Raw genomic sequence first — 15540 nt, 5'->3', positions numbered from 1 at the left:
CATTGCTGCCGGCGTCGCCGGCTGGTAGACTCTGTTTTTGTGTATTTTTTTTGTGTTTCTTTTTGCTTTTTTTTGATTGTCTTTTGTCTTTTATCTTTTCTTTTCTTTTGGGAGGCTTCTTGTTCCATTTCTGTCCCCGTATGACACTGCCCTCTTGGAGTGCCACATTTTCACACGCTTCTATTGACTTTTCCCACCGGCCTGTTCCTTTCTTGTAAAGGGAAAATCGCCGAGCGCAGCCATCATACACCACAAAAAAAAAACAACAACAACAAGAGACGCAGGCACAGCCCGCCATGCCTGCGCACATGTGGTCCCGCCGAGACTCCTGGCCGCCCACCCAGCTCCGTCTCCGCCTCCCTCGCGCGTCTTGCGCACGGAGCGAGCCTCGCCCTCTTCTCGACGACATTGACGAGAACCCGCTGACCTACTTCCTTACGCCCGTCGAAACCGACAAGGACGCGGACGCCCTGACCGCCGACGACATGCTCCAGTTCGACGCGGGCATCCGAGACGCCAACCGGCCCCGCGGGACGGTCCGCTCCGTCAGCCCGTCCACCCTCGACGGCCTGAGCAAGCTGCGCGCCAGGACCGTCTCGCCCGACCTCGACTCGGATGCCCTGACCACCGACGAGGACGAGGACGAGGTCGACGGCGACGACTACTGCGACGACGACGAGGACGACGAGGACGACGGCGAAGACTACGTGCGCTTCTCGCCGCCCACCGCGTCCTTTCTCTCGCCGTTCAGGGCCGTTTCGGCCGGGAGCGTCCGGCCGCGCATTCGCAAGAGCCCGCCGTTGGGCCGCCCGGCCGGCGGGTTCCTCACGCCGGCGGCTTCGTTCCCCGCGCCATCATCGTCGTCGTCGTCTTCGCCGCGCGGCAGGCCCCGGCAGGCGCTGACGAGGAGCTACTCGGCGGGCAGCAGGCCGGCACCGCGGGCCCGGCGGCTCTGGCGCGAGCCCAGCCCGGACGTGTGGTCCATTTCGGAGGAGACCGAGGAGGACCTGAGGGTGGAGGCGTCCGGGGACGGCTGGCGTCTGCAGGACATGGTGGCGAAGCCGAAGAAGAAGGTGCGCTTTGTGCTTCCCGCGGGGGAGTAGGACCTACGGGCGGCGAGTACCGAGGTGGCGCCGTCGGCTGTCGGGTGTTTCACCGGTTTGCTGTTTTTCCCCTGCCCGTTTGCTTTCCGGCATGGTTGCGGCGTCGTGCTCCGGTCGTCTCTTTGTTTGGCAATGCTCTGCGTGGCGGGTTCTGTCGCGGTGGGTGCGGATGAGGGTTTTTTGCGTCTTGTTCTGCCTCCGCAGGACGTCTTGCGTTTGCATTCGTGCGTGGCGTTGGCGGCTTTCTTCTGTCTTGCCGCACGGTCTGGTACCTGCTGGGGCTGGCTCTTTCTTAAACTTTGGCGTAGTAATAATACTCCTCGACACACTTTGGCTGCAGCCTGGCAGCAGCTGGGTCGTGAGATGCTCTGCGCGCGAGGATGGACCGGGGGGGTGGGGGCGGGGGGGATGACCGGGCTGCCTGGTCGATACGATACGAGCTGCGCGTCCTTTCTTGGTTGCAAGGTTGCCAAATGCCTCGGGAGATGAGCAACGGCAGATACAGTGCATACTCCGTGCGCTGCACTGTACCGCCCCGACAAAACAATAAACATTGTCGACATGCTTGCGCGGCCCAGAGAGAGATTGTATTGATCGACCGTATGCGCAGGGTCAACTGCTCCAGACGCGTCACCTGCACTCTGGACGCCCGTCATCCATCTGCAGCGCCCGACAAAGGCTGGCCCGGCCGACTTGAGTCCTTTGCAGCCGTTTCCCCCCAGCCGGGGCCGCTGAAACAAACCGCCGCCAGGCTGCCTGCACGCCGTCCGATGCCAGACAAGAGACACAGACACCAGGCACCAGACACTTGCCGCAAGTGCAGCACAAAGGGCTGTCCACAGGGCCGGCCTGCGAGTGACGCAGCACATGTCAGGCGTACGCTTTACGAGCATCCGCATCAGGCCAAACGGCGACGTGGACGCATCATCACGGTGGCAGGAATGAGGCAATCATGGCCCACGGTGAGCCCCCTTGCTCAGCTCGACAAGGCCGGGCCCCGCCGCGCCACGAAAACCTTATCTCGTGCCTGGGCGTCGCAAAAGCTAGTCAAGCTACGGCCGGACGCCCGCTGCGCTCGTTTGGGAGAAGGGAGAGAAGGGGGGGCCGATCCGAGGGTAAAGACCCCCGAGTCCGGTGCGAAGACCAAGATGGAGCGAAGCCGGACCAAAACAAACAAGGACATGGACCGCTGGCCGGGGCAGAGGAGGCCAATGCGCTTGTGCTTGCTTGCACGGACACAGCAGCTCGTACAGGTGCGGAGTTGCTTGGATGCTGGTTGACCAGAACACATGCACCTAGTAGATAGGGTTTGGAGCTGCGGGCGGAGGATGGACGGAGGGGGGGGGGGGTCGGTCTGGACGGGGTCTGGACAGCAGCCGGAGTGGCCAAGTCGCAGGTTGGACAGGACAGTTTTGCTGCTCGCGCAGTCGCGTGCTGGCGAGAGCATTCCGTGCGCTGTACGTGGCGCGTGCCTGCGAAATGCGTGTCATGGTGCAGGAGAGCTGAAACGAGCCGGCAGACGGGGGCCATGCGGAATGTTCATGTTATGTCTGGACTCGAAAAGGCTCGACTTTGACTGGAGCCTTTGGGAGTTGCCGGCGGCAAGCGCTGGCCAGGGCGGCTGATGATGATGATGATGATGATGATGATGATGATGATGATGATGATGATGGTGGTGATGATGGGTGATGGTTGATGCTTCCTTTGTTTTGGCACGCACAGTGAATGGAAGCATAGCACCTGCAGGACCCACCAGCAGATCCAGACCAGGAGAACCCACCAGCAGAACCCACCGGCAGAACCCACCGGCAGATCCCAGCCTGCAGGCCCAAACAAAGGATTGATTGATTTGACCACATGCAGCAGTCTGGACGCCAAGGCTAGGCTAGCGGCCCCCATCGGTTACTGCGGCACCCAGGCGGCGCCAGATCCATCCATGATCCATCCATGATCCATCCACCATCCAGATCCATCCACCCCCACGCATCCCGATACCATTGAAGGAAGAGGACCACCAGACATGTCCATCTGCCGTCCGTCGTCCGACTCCATGCTGCTTTGCTTGCATTTGGCAGCCGGCAGGCACTCACTCACTCACTCTGTAACACTGCAACACAGCAGCACTGCAACACTGTAACAACGTAAGTTGCAACAACCCCCCCCCCCCCCCCCCCCGTTCGCCGAGGCCAGGTTCATCTCTCCCTCTCCCTCGCCTTCAGCCTTCTTCCTCTTCTCTCTTTCATCACTTCAGGCCCCCCCCCTCCCTTGCTGCCCTCTCGCCGTTGCATAACGAGCTGGACCAACCAACCCTGCTCCAGGCACGACGGTGGCTTTGCTCTGAACGTGCTGTGCTGCCTGCCCCCTCCGTGATGACGCTGGGCCGCTCAACATCCCCGCGTAAACAGACCGGCAGACCGCGCGCATAAACATAAACCGCCAACCGCCAAAGCAACCAGCGCCGACGCTGGCGTTTGCCGCACGCGAGCCAGCAGACCACGACACGACGCGCTCGCCAGCAGACCAAGACGAGGCTTGACATGCTGTGCCGATAGAAACAGAGTCCGCACCTTGCCCGTCGGCTTCCAACAGGCATGGGGGCGGGGAGTTTCGAGGTGAGCATGCCCGGCACCCAGCATATCCAATCCAGCATATCCAATCCAGCATATCCAATCCAGCATACCCAGCATACCCAGCATACCCATCCATACTTTGACCACCCCTCGACGTCGCCAACGCACTTGGGCCTCACCGGTTGCTGCATGTCGCGGCCCGATGGATTCATCGCCGACAGCTGCTCCGATCAAGATTTTTAAATAAAAAAAAAAATGGAAAAAAAAGAAAGAAGGAAAGAAACTGCCGCTAATTCAGCCCGCCAAGCACACATCCACAACAATAACACTCCATGCCACCGTCAATACCGTCCGGCGACCACGCGTCGCCAACACCCACCACCCCGCCGGCAAGCAGCACAGCCGATGCCCGCGCGGCGTCAGACACGTCGACCAACAATGGCGGCGGCCGTTCGGCCGGTCCGAAGCCGAGCCCGGCGCCAATTGCTGTCCCGAAGCATCGGCCGCGAGCAAACTCCAGGAAGGAGCCGACGCTGCTGACCGACTTTCTTCGCGGCAAGCAGTCTCCCGCCCGCCTGGCCGCCGATCGGAAACGCCGCCAGAGCATCGAGATGGTCAAGGCCGAGTTACGCCAGGAGATGAGGCAAAGCTCCGTGCGCAAGCTCCAGCAGCCGGGCGGCGTCAGAGACCGAGTGTCCAAGTGGCAAAAGGCCCACGCGGCAGCCATGGCCGAGGGCGATCCGGACGACGCGGCCACCGAGCCCACCGATGTCGCCTTCAACGAGGACGACCAGAAGAGCGTGACCGAGTCGGATCGCATCCGCATCAAGTTCAGGCGGACAAGCAGGAGCGCGTCGAAGCCCAAGCCGCTGCCCGACTTTCTCAACGGCGCGTCCTCGACGTCACGCAACCCCAGCGGCGAGGCTGGCGGCCCGCCACCAACGTCCCCGCCCAAAAAACGAGTCGTCAGCGACGAGCATTGGAGGAAGCCAAAAAACCGCGGGAGCCCTGCCAGCAAGACGTCTCCTTCCTCGGGCAGACGCTCCACCGGCGCCAAAGGTCTGCCGAGCGACTTTGTCCGTCAATCCGGCGCGAGTCCTCTGGTGTCGGACAAGATCAAGGAGTGGGCTGCCAAGATTGACGTGCCAGACACGTCTTCTCCTCCGCCGGCTCATCGATCCTCCAGATCGAGGGACGCGCGCGCCCGATCGGAAGGCGCCACGAGTGAAATGGGAGACTCGGCCAGCGACATCACGGCTAGGTGGGTAGCCAAACGGCGTCCGAGGCAAGACGACGGAATCCGTGTAAAGCCGTCGAGGCCAAAGACCCGCGGCGGCGGCGGCGGCGGCGGCGGCAACAACGACGACGGAATCAGGGTCACGCCAGCCAACTCTCTCGCAGCCCTTGACAACGATGGCATTAGGGTCCGGCCGATGAGTGAGGTCTCTCTTGCCGGAGCCCCGCCGGACAAGGAAACAAGAGTGTCCAGGTCGAGGAGCAAGACCACGTCGGATTCTGGTCGTCTCAGTTTGCCATCTTGTCGCAGCCGTGATACATGCGAGTCGGCCAACCTCTCGCAGCAGAGACGCAGCCCAAGTCGCAAGGAAACGCCCAAGATTGATGATGATGAGGATGGGATCGAACAAAGCTCGCGGCTCGATACTCCTACCAAGGGCAAGGAAGCCGGCCAAATCTCACGACTCGATACTCCTGCCAAGGGCAAGGAAATCCGACAGGGCAAATCCAAACTCGTGTTTCGCGAAGCAACATCAGTCAAGGACGAGGTTTCCGGCCCCAGTGACGAGCAGTCCGAGTTGAGCGGTGCGCCGAATGCAAGCTCTGGCCGTTTCTCAAGTTTAGCCAGCAAATCCGTCGCAGACATTCCAGGGGAGATACCTTTTGGCCACTCGGCTTTCAGCGAACTCGACCTGACCATCAAGGGGCGACCCAGAAGCCGGCCAAAGAGAACCAAGGTCAACCGGAACACGAGTCTCAAATCCGTCCCCAAAGTACTCAAGAAGGTGGTTGAAGAGGGCAAGAAGATGATCCACGAGATGAACGAGCCCCCGCGGCAGGCCGTGGCAAACCAGCCGCCAAGCATCGAGAAATGGCTCAACAACACCGTGGACCCCTTTGTAGACGTGAAACCGACCGACGAAACGGCTCCTCAGCCCGCTCCAGCGGACGAGAACAAGACTGGGGAGGGATTGGCTGACGCCGCAAAGCCACGCAGGCGGATCTCGCATGGCAGCAAACCATCACATCCGTCTGCCGCCAAGAGTCCCGGCAGAGCAGCCAAAGAGACCAAGAAGGAGGAGGCGGCGGTGGAAGACGTGTCAGATGCAGCCAGGGAGCCAGCAACGCCAACGTCAACCGGCTTGAAGAGGAGTCGGGCCACTCGAGGCAATTCTTCGCCTGTCAAACAGAGTCCCAGTAGACGACAGCTGCTTGGTGTTCTCAAGGAAGCGTTCCAGGGCGAGTCCAGCAGTCTCCCAACCCGGCTGAGAAGTTACCAGAGCAGTCAAGAGCGGAAGCTTCCCTCCCCCGACAACATCCCCGAGCCCCTGCAGATCCGAAAATCCGCGCCATCGTTTCCCATCGCCGAAACAGCTTCCTCCCTCGTGGACGGTGACGTTGGTGACGGCCCGCCGGCCGTCAAGCTGGCTGCCCCGAGGTTTCGGCCGCCGACGACGGGAGACCATGAGCTGTCGACAATCTTGTCAGAGGGGGGCTCAAACGCCGTCGACTCTGACGTGAGCTCCCACGCAACACGCTCGACCGTCACGCAATCCACCCTCCTAACAAAGGACAGCGCTAGTTCCGCTTCCCAGGCACAGCATGGTCCGGGCCTCAAAAGACGACTTACAAAGCACTCCGACCTGGTGTCTGTTTTGTCGCTTCCTGACGACTCCAGCGTCCCAGACGCGGTCAGAAGCGGTCGATCACGGCCCAGTCTGCGCAAGCTCAGGGGCGCCCCCGGAGGCGTGACAGCCCAAGAGCTGCTGAGGGAGTTTATAGACGATGAAAGCCTGTACCTTCGAGAGCTGAAAACCCTCGTAGACGGCGTTGTGCCGGTGCTCCTGTCGCATGTCATCAACGGGACGAATGCCACGGAACTCTTTGGGCCGTCGTCCTCGGGCCAGATACCGGAAACCGTCTCCAAGTCCGTCGTGAACATGGGTGTGGCTCTGGAAAAGCTCAAGGGCGCCCACAGCAAAGCGCCCGTCTCGGACATCCGGAAAATGGCAAACTGGGCCCATGGCGTCGTGCCCATGTACAGCAGATACCTCGGCGCCTGGCGCCTCGGCTTTGACGACGTCGTGGTCAACCTGGCGCCGGCTGCGGACTGGGCGAATGACCAGGACTCCTTGTTGGCCGCGCTGCCGAGGAACGAAAAGGGGGATATTGTCGACGACGACGGAGAACGCGTGGCCGTGGCCCATCTCCTGAAACGGCCTCTTATCCGTGTGAAGCAGCTGACCAAGCTGATGAGATGCGTCGACACGCTTGTCGGGTCCGACGACACGAGCGAGCTCGTCAGGGACTTCGAGAGCTTGCAGGAAAAGGCCCGCCGACGGTGCAAGGAGGAGACTGCGCGAATCGTGGACGAGGAAGCCATCCAGACCGACACGTCTCGATGCCGGGACCTCGGCACGTTGGAAGCCCTCCGAGGCGTGGCGATAGATGCTAGCCGGCAGGTCAGCGCCAAGGACGTCTTCTCCCTCAGCCTTTCGCACTCAAACGACCAGAGGCTCGACTGTCGCGTCGAGCTGGTGCACAGAGACAACCTGAGAGACTCCCAGGACGAAGGGGACTTGCTGATACGCGAGGTTGGCGAGAGCCGCCGATCCTACCTGCTCTTCCCGCCCGTTCCCATGAGCAAGGTGTCTGCGCGTACCGGGGACGGCCACCTCGACATGGTGGTCATGGTCCGAGGCACAACCCGAGGCAGGGCATGGCGCGAGCTGCTAACATTGACGGCCGATGACGAAGACCAGATTCTCGACTGGCTGGATCTTTTGCCTCTGACGCCCGTGCCGCCCGTGCCGCCCGTGCCGCCCACGGAGCCGGACCCCGTCACACCTCGCAGATGTCGAGACGAGCAGCATCAGCAGCTGGCAATGCCGGGGACGCCGTCGCCGCGCGAGTCAGCGACGAGGGCTGCTGCTGCTCATGGCTCGCCTGGACATGCTTCCCCTTCCCCGATCGCAAGGGATGTTTCCACGTGCAGCCCTACCAGCGCGACAAGGGATCCGCCCCTCCGGTATCGCGAGCGTGCGCCTGTGAGAGAGCGGACACCGCCGACTTCGCCAACGCCCCCGATGAAGATGGAGAGGGAGGCTTTGGAAAAGACACCTACCAGGGATGACTATCGCGCCTCTGTAGACTATGGAGGAAGGGGACGTCCTCTGAAAGAGAGCATGCGACCCGATCCTGCAGACTTTCAAGACAAGAAGCAGACCCAGCAGACCCAGCAGACCCAGCAGAGCCAAGCTCCAAACACGACGCCCTTCCGTCCGGACGGAGCGCCTCCGCCGCCGATCCACAGAAGCCTAAGCACGAGCCACCCAGGGACTGGAGGAGACATTGCCAAATCGGCACCCGTGTTGCAGCCCCGAGCGGACCAGCCCGGCAGCGACCATGGCCTCAAACGCCGCGGGTCGTCGCCCTTGAAGCACGAGTACCTGCCATCCGACCAGTCGTCCACGTCGGAGGCATATTCAACGGAGGGATCCGAGGTGGAATCCTCCGACGACGACCTCGAGAGCCTCGACATTCCAGAGACCGAGCTGGGCGTGAGCATCAAAGATGACGCAAGCGCCATCGAACCACCGCAGAGCGCATGCCGCTTCGCCGCGGAATCCGAGTGCAGCTTGACGCCTGCGCACTCGGCTTCTCAGGTCGGCCTGCACGGACGCGGCGCGACGCCGATCAAGAACGGGTCGCGCTTCCTGGCGCGCATCTCGAGATGGTCTGACAAGGGGTTGTGGAAGGACATTACGAGCGACACGTGCTCCCTCATTGTGACGAACGGGCTCATTGAGGCTTACGCCTCTGGCACGGCAGCGGCAGCATCGGCATCAGCATCAGCATCAGCCGGCGACTCCGGCCACAATCCCGGCCCACCAGTCGTCGCTCTCGACCTCACCCCGCTGGTTCTCATCAGACAGAGCACCGCCGTCGACCTGGAGATCCGGTCCTCGGTCCAACCCCACTCCAAGCTCTATCCATCGCACAGCGGAGGCAACTTTCGCTTCCGCTGCTTCGCCGCGGCCGACTGCTACAACCTGTACATGTCGGTCCACCAAGCCCGGCTCAACAACCAAAAGTTTATCCAGCTGGCCAACGACGCCAGGTTCAAGAGCTTTGGCGAGCGAAGACGCACGCCCGAGGACGAGGACGACGGCGACGGCGACGGCGACGGCGACGACGACGCGAGCAGCCGCCGCCGCCGCCGACGCGGCTGGTTCGGCAGGAAAAACAGCTACCGCAGCTCGGTGCGCGCCCCGTCGTTGTCGCACGACGGCGCCAGCACCTCGCCGTCGTCGACGCCCTCGGCGTCCAGCTTCCTCCGGCGGCTCACCGGCGGCGGCAACCTCGCCTTCAACCTTGCCCGGTCCTCCGTCGACAGGTGCTCGCGGGCCGGCGGCGGCCCAAACAGCCTGTACACGTCGCGGTCGTCGTCGTCGTCGGCCGGCGGCACGCCCCCGCGCTCCCCCTCGGTCAGCGTCCACAACAGCAGCCAGGGCGGCGGCGGCGGCAGCGGCGGCGGCAGCGGCGACAACTTGCGCATTCGGCTGCACCTGCTGGTCCCGCCGGCCCGGTGGGAGGACTACGGCAACTGCAGCCTGCAGATCCGGCGGCCGCCGCCGGGGTGGCGCCAGGCGCTGCGGGCCAACCACGGGCTGGAGAAGCGGGTGACGGTGACGCGGCTGCCGAGGCGGGAGGCGGAGCAGGCGTGGATCGTGCTGGACGCGGTGCTGGGCAGCGGGTGCTTCTCGGCCATGGGGAGCCGCGGCATCGTGTGCGGCGTGTGGGAGGAGGTGCGCAACGGGGACGGCGTGGTGGGCATGGTGCCCGAGACGGGGGCCACGGGGGGGAACATCAAGAAGTGGTGTTTTCAGTTTGCCAGCGCGGCCGAGGCCAACGGCGTGCTGAGGCTGGTGCACCAGGAGGTTGTGCGGGCGTAGCCGGGCGTAGCCGGGCGTAGCCAGGCGTAGCCCGTTGCCCGTTGTTGTCCCGTCTTTGTCTCCCGCTTGTCTCCGTTTCTCTCCACCTTGACATTCTCTTTTCTACCAGCCACTTCTTGTCCTTTTCTTCTCTCCCGTCATCTCCTGTTTCTCTCCTATTTCTCTCCACCTTGACTCCCTCTTTCTACCAGCCACTTTTTATTCTTTTCTTCTCTCCCATCATTTTCCGTTTCTCTCCTATTTCTTCATATCCTCCTTTCTACCAGCCACTTCTTGTCCTTTTCTTTTCTCCTATTATCTCCTGTTTCTCTCCTGTGTCTCTCCACCTTGACTCCCTCTTTCTACCAGCTACTTCTTGTCCTTTTCTTCTCTCCCGTCATCTCCTGTTTCTCTCCTGTTTCTCTTGACTCCCTCTTTCTACCAGCCGTTTCTTCTCCTCTTCTTCTCTCCCGTCATCTCCCTCCCCTCTTTCTCTTGTCTTTTTTTTTTTTTTTTTTCCCCGTCTGTTTCTACTCCCGTCTCTTTTTCTCTCTCTGTCCCATCTGCTGCCCCTTGTCCTTTGCGCACGCGGCGCTTGCTTATGTTTCTGGTCGGCCCTGCTGCTGGCCGCCATCTCGTTGCTTTTACTTGATATCCCCTGTCGCGTCTCCCTTGCCCCGGTTTCGGCAACTGTACCTGTATTTCGATTGTTTGTTTCAAAGCCGTCCAGAGGCGAGCGAGCGGTTCTGGCGGGGCGTGGGAAGGGAGTCTCGGTTCCCGGTGCTGTAGGACTAGGTGTAGGCGTAGGTGTAGGTGCATGTAGGTGTAGGTTAATGCTAATGCTGTCGGAGTGTGCGGTTGCCTCGGCTTGCGTGTGATGATAAGACGCCCCGTAGAGGTGCGCTTGCGGCGTCGCGCGATATGTAGGGGTGCAGCAGCAGCTTGCATTGGTAAAGCAACATGACTCGAGGATGCTCGGTCGCTGAGGTGCTCGGCACTTGGGCGCCTGGGGCACCGAGATGCGTGCTGCGACTGGAAACAGGCAGCTCTTCCTTCCCTGGGAAGTGTCGGTAGAGATGGACTGGAGCTGTCTGCGAGGCCATGTCCGGCACATGTGGCAGTCGAGCATTGACAGTCGAGGATTAACAGTTCGAGAACTAACAGTCGAGAACTAACAATCGAACGAACATTTAACTGTCGAACATTGACAGTCAGGAATTAACAGGCGAGCATTAACAGGCGAGCATTAACAGCCGCACGGCAAAGCGAGAGCGGCAAGAAAAAGTACGGCGGCAACAGCAAAAACCCAGAAAAAAATAAAAACCATGTCCTCAGCGAGAGTCGAACTCGCGACCTTCGGATTGCCCCAGCCTGTGGCTGGATCATGCTATGAGACCGACGCTTTAACCAACTAAGCCATGAAGACGTTGAATGGCCGGAACTGTTGGCGGTGGGGACGCTAACCAGCGCTATAGGCAGCCACGCGGCCGCACTGGGGGCCGTGGGCTGCGTGGGAGGGCTGGAAGTTGCAAAGGGGGAGAAGCTCAAGGAGGGCTCAAGGAGGGCTCAAGGAGGCATCGAGGAGGCATCGAGGAGGCATCGAGGAGGCATCGAGGAGGCATCGAGGAGGCATCGAGGAGGCATCGAGGAGGCATCGAGGAGGCATCGAGGAGGCATCGAGGAGGCATCGAGGAGGCATCGTGCATCGAGCTGGCATCAATTGATCATTAAGCTTGCATCAAGCTTGCATCAAGCTGGCATCAACAGGATAAAGTAGCATCAACCAACATCAACCAGCATCAACCAGCAGGCAGTTCAATCCGTCTCACGCTCGTCACCTCGCCAATCCCATCATGTACCTTCCTCGCTCCACATTCGCCGCCGTGTACGCCTTGGACCCCCGCGGAAAGGTCCCGTCGGCAGCCCACACGTCAATCAGGCACCGCATGGGCTCCAGCTCCTCCGGCTGCAGCAGGTCCAGCGTGCTGGCCGTCAGGACGAAGTGGCTGAAGCAGCTGTTGAGCTGCTTCTCCAGCCCGAGGTGGTAAAACGGCGCGACAAAGTGGTCCCAGTACAGGTGGGCGTGGACCCGGAAGATCTGCCGAAACACCAGCTGCGCCGTGCCCACAAACTGCCGGGGGAACCCGCTCCGGCCGCCCAGCCACTCCTCGCGGCCGACGCCGACGCTGCCGCTGCCGCTGCCGCTGCCGCCCTCCGCCGCCGGGCTGCGGGCGAGCTCCGGGTGGGGCGCAAACGAAACGCCCGCCGGGTCGGTCGGGAACACGGCGTCGTCGTCAATCTTGCCCGAGATCCAGCGCTGCATGAGCGCCATGTACTCGTGGGCGGGGAGGTCCACCGGCTCGCGGTTGCGGTTGAGCCACGTGTACGACCGGTTCCTACAGCCCTGGTTTAGCAGGCCTCGCGTGCGCGGTGAGGAGTTGCGAGTTGCGAGTTGCGTTTGGGGGGGGGGCCTCACTCTCCGGCCGACATCTTGGGACACGTCGACGCGTTGCATATGGCGGTGCCGTCGTCCTCCTTGTCGTGGACGACGCGGACAAAGTTCCACAGGTTGCGGTAGTGCTCCACGACTGGGGGGGGTGGAGGGGTTATTTTGGTTTTGTTATTTTTTGTTCATTTTTGTTTATTTTTGTTCATCTTTTTTCTAAGCGCGAGCGGCTATGCTGGGGGCTTGGCGGCACAGTAGGCAAGTAAGTACCTTGATGAGCGATCCATTCGCCAGGCTCGACCGTCTCGGGGCGCGCGCTGAGCGCCATCAGGTTGCCCTTGACAATGTGCCGCGCGTGCGACGGGTGCAGCCACAGGGGCAGCGGCCGGGGGACACCCAGCGGCGGCGGCAACATATCCGCAGACACGGACGCGGCGCCCGCGTCCGGCCGGGGCAGCGGGTCCGGGAACATGAACTGCTGGTCGGCGGCCGGCCGTCGGCGGGCGTCGCTAAAAGGCCATGCATGTCAGGCTGGCCAGCGGCCGAGGCTCGGATGCAAATGCAAGGGGGGGACCGTTGCCTACAGTCCGGAAAGGGGGTTCGCCATGGCGGGCATCTGGTACGACGGCGACGACGCGCGGAGGTTGCTTCTCGACGCGCTGGTGCAAGGGGGAGGCGGAAGCGGAGGCGGAGGCGGAGGCTGTGGGTGGAAGAAAAGAGCGACGAGGGGCACAGGAGCAAGAGACCAGACTGGAGCAAGACGTCACGACGCCTGAGCGATGCCGCATTGGCCGCCTCTGGGGGGGGGAGGGGGTCGACTGGCGCCAATTGACTGCAAATATATATGTAGCACGAGTATGTAGCGCGCGTTGAGGGGTTAGCGAGTGTTTTGGTGTTTTCCAGCAGGTCCAGTCCGCCTGGCGGCGTCACTGTCGCTGTCGCTGGGTGCCATTTGCCGGGCCGCATTTGCCGGGCGGATTGGCCAACAGGGCATTGACAGCCATGGGCCGAGTTGGCTACAGCTACATATTTGTACATCGCCTGCTGCTGCTGCTGCTGCTGCTGCTGCTGCTGCTGCTGCTGTCATCGCCCACAGATGCAGTTGGGTCTACCGTCACGTGACAGCCGCGTTTCTTTCTGCCCGACATGGTCAGGCTGACCCCTGGGCGTGCAGGGGCGAGCCCTCCGAAATCCGGCGGTCGAGGATGAGCGTGGCGACGGCGGGGCAATCCTCCGACACCCGCATCCGACTCCGTTGCGCGGAGGGACCTCGGCGCCGAGGCCAGGCGCGCGATTTACCACCAAGCGCTGGCTCCTCGGGCAAAACGCTGGACACGGAACGAACTCGGACCGCACCTGCCATGACGGTTCTCGACCCTCGAGCGTGCTAAGCGACCCTCCCAGTCGGCATGACGAAACAGGTAGCCGATCGGCATCGGTTTTTATGTATTGACTTTATTTGCAACGCCGGATCTGGACGCCGGTGCGCCGAATGATTAGTCCGCGCTCGGCAGCTGCGGGCCCGCAGGCTATGTTAGCCTTTGTTTCTCGGTAGCCATTTCCGTGTCCCTTTTACAGGGCCATATCGGCGGGCCCCTGCTGGCCGCGACGTGGTGCGCCAGGGTCCACGTTGCTCGTGTTGTGTTGTGCTGTGTTCTGTTGTGTTGCAGTCTTGACGTTTTTTACGTCGAGGTTTTATGGGGTGCATTGGGCAATGCCTCTTTGTACTATGTAGTCGCGTTCTCTCCTCCCTCGGTTCCTTTCCTTTCCTTTCGGTCCTTCTCTGGAGTCGCAAAGCAGTCAGGCGCGTTGGTAAGCTGCCATGCCCGGTAACGTTAAACTGACGCCCCCCTGATCCCCTCCTTGGTCCCGGCCCGCACTCTGCATGCACCAGCCATGCCACGCCAGGGTGAGTCGCGACCTGCTGGGATAACCAAGGGTTAATACGTAGGCGCGCACGTTGAAGCAAGGAGCAACAGATTCGCTTTACCAGCATACAAGGCCCAACCGAGGCGGTACAAACGCGGGAAGAAGGTGAGACTGGCGATATGCCCCTTTCTGCGTGGTACGTGCGGGTGCGCGACGGCAAACGAAACCTGAGCACAGTGGCTTGGCTTACAGCCCAAAGTACGGAGCATGTCTTCAAACCCGACATGCATCTTGACCCCCGGGGGGCTATATGAAGTTTGACAGTCCTCTCTCCCTTCCCCACCGCGGCTTTTTACAGCCGGCACGCACCCGGGCTTGGGTCTCGACAGCATTCATAGGGCCTGTAACCTCAAGCTCTACAAGACTATAGCCCCCGGGATTTAAGGTTCTCGTCTTGATTTATGAGTCGCGACGCCGCCGGCTTTAGAGAGCCTTTGCTTTCTAACGCCCCAATGTCCCTCGTTGGCGCATTCCAATGGGCCACAAGGAGCTCTCGCGGAATCCATGCGCCCGAGGCATCTTCCGCGATGCGCCATCACGTGCAAACTCAATTATATGCGCATCTCGGCCCTTTTTCATCCTTTCTTTTCTTTGTCTCTTTTCCCCCCGCCCGTCTCTCCGGATGCCCCGGCTGGGGCACGGAAAGAGCCGCTGCATTGTTCAGAACGCTATATAATCCCTCCCCGACGCTGCGTCGTATCAACCGGCATCACGGGAAGCTTCAAATATCTCGCTCTGGACAACAACAACAACAACAACAGCAACACCCGGGTTATTCCTTGCCCCCCCTTTTCTTCCACATCAACTTGCAACCCCGCCAATGTTCCCGCTGCTCCTTCTTCTATGCGCAGCGGCCTTTCTGGGTCTTGCGCACGGCAAACCCGCGCCCATCACCCCGCGCCCTGCAGCAAAAAGCAATTCGTTCCGCCGCCCCGAATTCCGCGACAACCTCACGCTGGAAGAGTTTCTTGCCGAAGTAAGCCGCAGACGAGCGATGACTAGTTCGGCGCTTTACAGACGCGACGTCGTTGGAGACGAATCACGAAACTCCGACGCTGTCAACGCGGCACTCCAAGACCTCCACTTGTTTTGCCAGGGATTCCAAGGCGGCACTCATGCTGTGGGCGGGTCGTGTTATTCATCATTCAAAACCAAGACAAGGGTCAAGTGCGAACTACCAGTAATCGGCGACACTGGTGCAAAGTCTCGATTTGGTCAGTGTCCCCAGGGCAAGGTATGCAACACGATGTCAGCATACAACTTTAGAGGAATATACAGCAACTTTCCAACCTGCGTAGAGGTAGCCAAGGTCGACAGGAAGG

The 15540-nt window shown here is 61.3% G+C and overlaps 4 protein-coding genes across 4 annotated transcripts; 3 read left to right on the top strand and 1 right to left on the bottom strand.

The window, feature by feature from the left end:
• Positions 1-296: 296 nt before the first annotated feature.
• Positions 297-1103, top strand: UV8b_05946 (uncharacterized protein; the record flags this gene model as incomplete). Its single annotated transcript, XM_043143443.1, has 1 exon — positions 297-1103. The coding sequence occupies one exon, from the start codon at positions 297-299 to the stop codon at positions 1101-1103; it is 807 nt and encodes a 268-aa protein (XP_042999376.1).
• A 2902-nt stretch (positions 1104-4005) lies between these two features.
• UV8b_05945 (uncharacterized protein) lies at positions 4006-9864 on the top strand (the record flags this gene model as incomplete). Its single annotated transcript, XM_043143442.1, has 1 exon — positions 4006-9864. The coding sequence occupies one exon, from the start codon at positions 4006-4008 to the stop codon at positions 9862-9864; it is 5859 nt and encodes a 1952-aa protein (XP_042999375.1).
• A 1813-nt stretch (positions 9865-11677) lies between these two features.
• On the bottom strand, positions 11678-12905 carry UV8b_05944 (uncharacterized protein; the record flags this gene model as incomplete). Its single annotated transcript, XM_043143441.1, has 4 exons — positions 11678-12239; positions 12320-12431; positions 12560-12798; positions 12874-12905. The coding sequence occupies 4 exons, from the start codon at positions 12903-12905 to the stop codon at positions 11678-11680; spliced, it is 945 nt and encodes a 314-aa protein (XP_042999374.1).
• Positions 12906-13291: 386 nt separating this feature from the next.
• Positions 13292-13680, top strand: UV8b_05943 (uncharacterized protein; the record flags this gene model as incomplete). Its single annotated transcript, XM_043143440.1, has 2 exons — positions 13292-13407; positions 13464-13680. The coding sequence occupies 2 exons, from the start codon at positions 13292-13294 to the stop codon at positions 13678-13680; spliced, it is 333 nt and encodes a 110-aa protein (XP_042999373.1).
• Between the last annotated feature and the right edge of the window lie 1860 nt (positions 13681-15540).

Source organism: Ustilaginoidea virens, chromosome 4 (assembly GCF_000687475.1).
Source record: "Ustilaginoidea virens chromosome 4, complete sequence".
Lineage (NCBI taxonomy): Eukaryota > Fungi > Ascomycota > Sordariomycetes > Hypocreales > Clavicipitaceae > Ustilaginoidea > Ustilaginoidea virens.
This window is presented reverse-complemented; position numbering and strand designations above follow the sequence as displayed.